Here is a 5,274-nt window from a genome sequence, read left to right on the forward strand (position 1 = left end):
GTTTGAACATAGGTCGTGAGAATTCTGTTTAAATTTTAAGGATGCTTATTTTGACTTGTTTTAGTTGATATAAAGATTTGGGAGAAAAATAAATGATCATTAAAATATGACTACTACGAAGAAGAACACGAAGGTGGACGTGTTGGAAGGTTTGTGTGTATATACCAACTTGTAATTTTCTTCGATGATTTAGAACCCAAGTTGACACTCACTTTGCTTTTTCTCCACATACGTACAAATATAACTTGTTACTTTATGGCATACATCACTAGTCTAAAGAAATCCAAGTTGCTTTTCATTCACATGTGTTAGATGGGTCCCTGCCATCAGACCAACTCAACCATGAATTTTTATATATACACACAGAAAGTAGATGCTTATTCATTCACAGTACATCATGCATATGCCCTTCCTATATCTCTTACCCTTAATAACCCTCTATTATTCACAAGTTGCTCATGTTTCTTCTTCTTCACTAAGTGTTTTGTCCGAAGGTTCATCACTCTTGGTTGAAAAGAAACATCATTTGGTTTCACCAAATGGCCTTTTCACAGCCGGATTTCACGAGATTGGCCAAAATGCTTATTGCTTTGCAATATGGTTTTCTGAGCCCATGTTAGATGGAAATCACACATTGGTTTGGACGGCAAATCGAAATGAACCTGTCAACGGAAAAGGGTCCAGGTTTTCCTTGTGGAAAAACGGTAACCTTGTTCTTACTAGTGCCGGCCAAAAAATTTGGACGAGCGACACTCAATCTAATTCACAGTTGCAACTGCAACTCCTCGACTCGGGTAACCTTGTTCTTACCAAGTTAGTAAAGAATTCCTATCTTTGGCAAAGTTTTGATTTTCCAACCGACACTATCCTTCCCAATCAGCCTTTCACCAAAGATACCGTCCTCATATCTTCCAGAAGTTCCACAGATTTCTCTACTGGCTTCTACAAACTCTATTATGACTATGACAATATAATCCGCCTTCTGTATAGCAAGAATGATGTTACAAGTGTATATTGGCCTTATTTTTATTCAACATCATGGGAATCAAGAAGATCTACTTACAACAACAGTAGAGTTGCTTCGCTTGATTCCAAAGGGAGTTTCCAGTCCTCTGACAATCTTACTTTTATTACCACAGACTATGGTGATGCCCTTCAAAGAAGACTGACACTTGATGTTGATGGCAATATAAGAGTTTACACACTTAACCAGAGAAGCTGGAGTGTTTCATGGCAAGCAATTTCAGATCCATGTACAATTCGTGGAATTTGTGGTCCAAACAGCCTTTGTACTTACAACCCTGAATCAGGAAGGAAATGTGCTTGCATGCATGGATACAAGAGCACGAACCAATCCGACTTGTCTTTTGGGTGTGAACCTATACATGATCTTTCTGGACATCATGAAAAGTATGACTTCATAATGCTCCCACAGGTAGAATTTTATGGGTTTGATATTAAATTAATTGAAGGATCCAATTTCACAGTCTGCAAGAACGCTTGCTTTGATAACCCAAACTGTAAAGCCTTCCAATTCACCTTAGATGCAGCTAGGGGCTCCTCTAAGTGTTATATCAAGACTTTCTTGTTCAATGGCTTATACATGGGTACTATTTACAACACTTATCTTAAGCTACCTAAAAATGAGGTATTATCATATAATAAACATGTTGCTAACGAGTCCAGCTTGTATTGCTCGAGTTCTAGAACTGAGCTAGAGCGTGGGAAGAAGAGTGAAAATGGGTCACTCAAGTTTGTGTTGTGGTTTAGCATCATCCTAGGTGTAATTGAATTTACGTCCTTCGTATTCTTCTATTATATTATCAAACAACCCTCAGGTACAACGACCCAAAACTACCTAGCAATTGCCACTGGATTCAAAAGGTTTACATATGCAGAGATAGTGAAGGCATCTCATAAATTTGGAGAAGAAATTGGAAGAGGTGGTGGCGGTATTGTGTACAAAGGCATACTTCCAGACAATCGAGTGGTAGCAATTAAGCGACTCCATGAGGCTTTCCAAGGAGAAGCTGAATTTCTTGCAGAAATGACTACAATTGGAAGGATAAATCACAGGAACTTGATAGAAACATATGGTTATTGCGCTGAGGGTAAGCATCGGATGCTGGTCTATGAGTACATGGAGAATGGCTCATTAGCCAAGAACATAGGCAGTAACCAGCTTGATTGGCAAAGTATAATTGAAATTGCATCTGGCGTTGCGAAAGGGCTAGCTTATCTACATGAAGAATGCTTGGATTGGGTTTTGCACTGTGATGTTAAACCACAAAATATATTGTTGGATGCTAATTTTAACCCAAAGGTTGCTGATTTTGGTCTGTCCAAGCTATTCCACCCAGGCGTAATGGAAAATTCTACCTTTTCAAAGATAAGAGGCACTAGAGGGTATATGGCTCCAGAATGGGTGTTTAATCTTCCAATTACTTCAAAAGTGGATGTTTATAGCTACGGGATGGTGGTGCTAGAGATGATAACAGGACGAAGTCCTACATATGATCAACCACACAATGATAATGAAATGTTGGAACAAAAGAGGCTTGTAAACTGGGTAAAGGAGAAGGTCGTTGCCAATAGTGAAAGTTTGATAGAGACACAAATCACGGAGATACTGAATCCTATGATAAGGGGTGAATATGAAAATGGTCAAATGAGTAATCTTCTAAAAGTGGCTCTGCAATGTGTTAAGGAAGATAAAGACGCTCGACCAACCATGAGTGAGGTTGTGAAAATGCTTCTGCCCCTAGAGATGGATGATTAGTAGAAATAGATTTCACTCGTATAGTTACAATCATTAGAGTCACTTATGAGTTGGAGACTATTCATCAGAAAAATGTGTTTTTTTCATGTTTTAAATAAACGCACTTATTTGTGATTATTTTTGTCGATTTTAAGAACGTCTGGTGGTTTGTCATATGAGTTCTTTGTTATATGTCACTTCATAACATCTTTTCTAAGATATATCAAGGGCTTGATTCTAATTGAGTCTTGTATATGGTCACATGGGGAAGGATTGTCCATAGAGGAAAATAGTGAAAGAAAAGAATAGCGAAAAAGTATTTGTGTTATCAAACAAACAAAAAACTTTATGATGTTACTAGCGTACTTGCTTTTATCAGTTATTTCATACTTCAATTGCTTTGTAATGTGGGGGCCATTGTTCAAGATCTCATAGATAAAGACTTCTGATTTTTGCGTCATTTTTGTATAATTGAAATTAATACGAGTGCCAATGGAAATTTAAACTACGGTACTTTGATTCAAGGAAGTAGGTATAATACGAGTTTAAATCTGAAAAATATTAAGAAATGATTAATATTATTTGTAAGATAATTAAAAACTAGATTTAAATATTAATTTCCAATTCTAATTTCAAAATTCTATTCACCGAGAAAACATATCAGTGGTTTACATGTCGGTGGGGTTTTTTTAATTGATTCTACGTATTTAAAATTCGTCTTTAGAAAAGGTATTTGAATTTCAAATACAATGACAAATGATTAATAATTAGACGTTAGGAGGAAAGAGAGCTTGAGGATGGGCCGTCACGTTACTATCACGTAGAAAGGGCTTAAAGGGGATGGACCTAAGGGGTGGGGGATAAATCCCTTTATATATATATATATATAAGGGAAGGTTCATTTGAGAAAAAATTTAATTGAGAAGAAAAAGAACAAAGGGTATAATTGTAAAACATTAAATAGTTTTTCATTTATCTCATTTATTATCATCTTTGACTAATTAACTAGTCATAAAAACTATCATCCTTCACACTAATGTTTTTTGACTACACATATCAAAAGTTACCCTACACCTTTCGAAATTTACCCTACACATGTTGAAATTTATCCTCCACAACCCGTAATTTATCATATTACACATTGTAATTTATCTTACACTCTAAATTATTTATTGTATTTTTTTTGAAAAATATATATTTTGAAGATAAGTTACAACTTTTAATGTAGTTAGCTATTAAAGAGAAATAATACTAATTAATGATCTTTGTACGTTTACCATATTACCCTTATAGTAACATTAAATACTTATATTAAATGAAGTAAAATGAAGCATTTTTATTGGTTGAAATTTCTTCTTTTTTCTTCTTAAATAAAGTTTCTTCTCATTTCAACTCTCCACTATATATATATATATATATATATATATATATATATATATATATAGATGTATGTGTCTGAGGAGAGAGGAAGGAGGCCCATCGAAATCGGCTTGGGGAGGACGAAGTTCACGGGGTTGGGGCGGCGACGGGGCTGGGGATGAAGACTTTGCGGCGGCGGCGGGAGGACGGGCATGTGGCAGCCCCCATATCCTCCGGTCTAAGGCAATACGTTAAGGCCATTGGAACAATTTTCTATTATTGTATATTGGTTCACCTATTATATATTTATATGTTCAATCCAGAGTTATATATACTAAAATTTGGAATACCTATGCATGTAAGTGCGCCCTGACTAGAAAATATGGTATTTTATTGCATATAATATATCAGGTTATCGCTCGTGGTACTCACGGGTTGTTTTATTTTTTAGTTATTAATCATGCATAATTTTATACATTAATATGTTTTATTTTTTGAAAATTTCTAAGGACATTCTTAATTCTTAAGCTTAATCGTAATACAATAATAAATTTAAAACAATATCATTTATATATGTTAAAAAAACGAATTAACTAATATGTTTATATGATATTATAAATAAAATACATGATTAAATGTTTTCAATCAAACAAAGGAACCAATTATTAATCCAAAAGGAAGAAGCCATAAATTCAATGTAAGAAAAGACTAATTCTCATATCAAAGTAAGACTTGATGGTCGAAATACGAGTGCCTGAAACTTCAAGAAGAATCTTTATCACCAAGATTGCTTATGTTCAACCTACGTTTTGAAAAAGAGCAAGACAATCAAGCATCAACATCGTATACTTCACTAACAGTGCGTTTGCCATTTTCATTCTTCTACACATCCTCAATAATCTTCTATTGATTGTTAGTTGTGTTCTCTGGGATATTTGACTCATCTTCAAAGTTATATTTCTGAAACAGTTCACGAGGCCAAAATTCTTCATAGACCTTAATTATGTTACAGAAGCCTTCATCTCAGAGAGATTCCTTAATCCATAAATAACAAAACTTTTAAGTTAGTAAGAGCAATGTTGGTCAAATAGTAATTTAATTCAAATGTAACGAATATAAAGCGATAAGATATTACCATATAATTTTCAACCTAGATA

The 5,274-nt window shown here is 34.6% G+C and overlaps 1 protein-coding gene across 1 annotated transcript; it reads left to right on the forward strand.

Annotated features, from left to right (window-relative positions):
- The first annotated feature begins 403 nt into the window (after window positions 1-403).
- Window positions 404-2,873, forward strand: LOC110928884 (putative receptor protein kinase ZmPK1). The gene has a single exon (XM_022171939.1). It carries the CDS (start codon window positions 404-406, stop codon window positions 2,777-2,779), a length of 2,376 nt encoding a protein of 791 aa, XP_022027631.1. The 3' UTR covers window positions 2,780-2,873.
- The last annotated feature ends 2,401 nt before the right edge of the window (window positions 2,874-5,274 follow it).

This window comes from Helianthus annuus, chromosome 15 (genome assembly GCF_002127325.2).
Source record: "Helianthus annuus cultivar XRQ/B chromosome 15, HanXRQr2.0-SUNRISE, whole genome shotgun sequence".
Classification (NCBI taxonomy): Eukaryota; Viridiplantae; Streptophyta; class Magnoliopsida; order Asterales; family Asteraceae; genus Helianthus; species Helianthus annuus.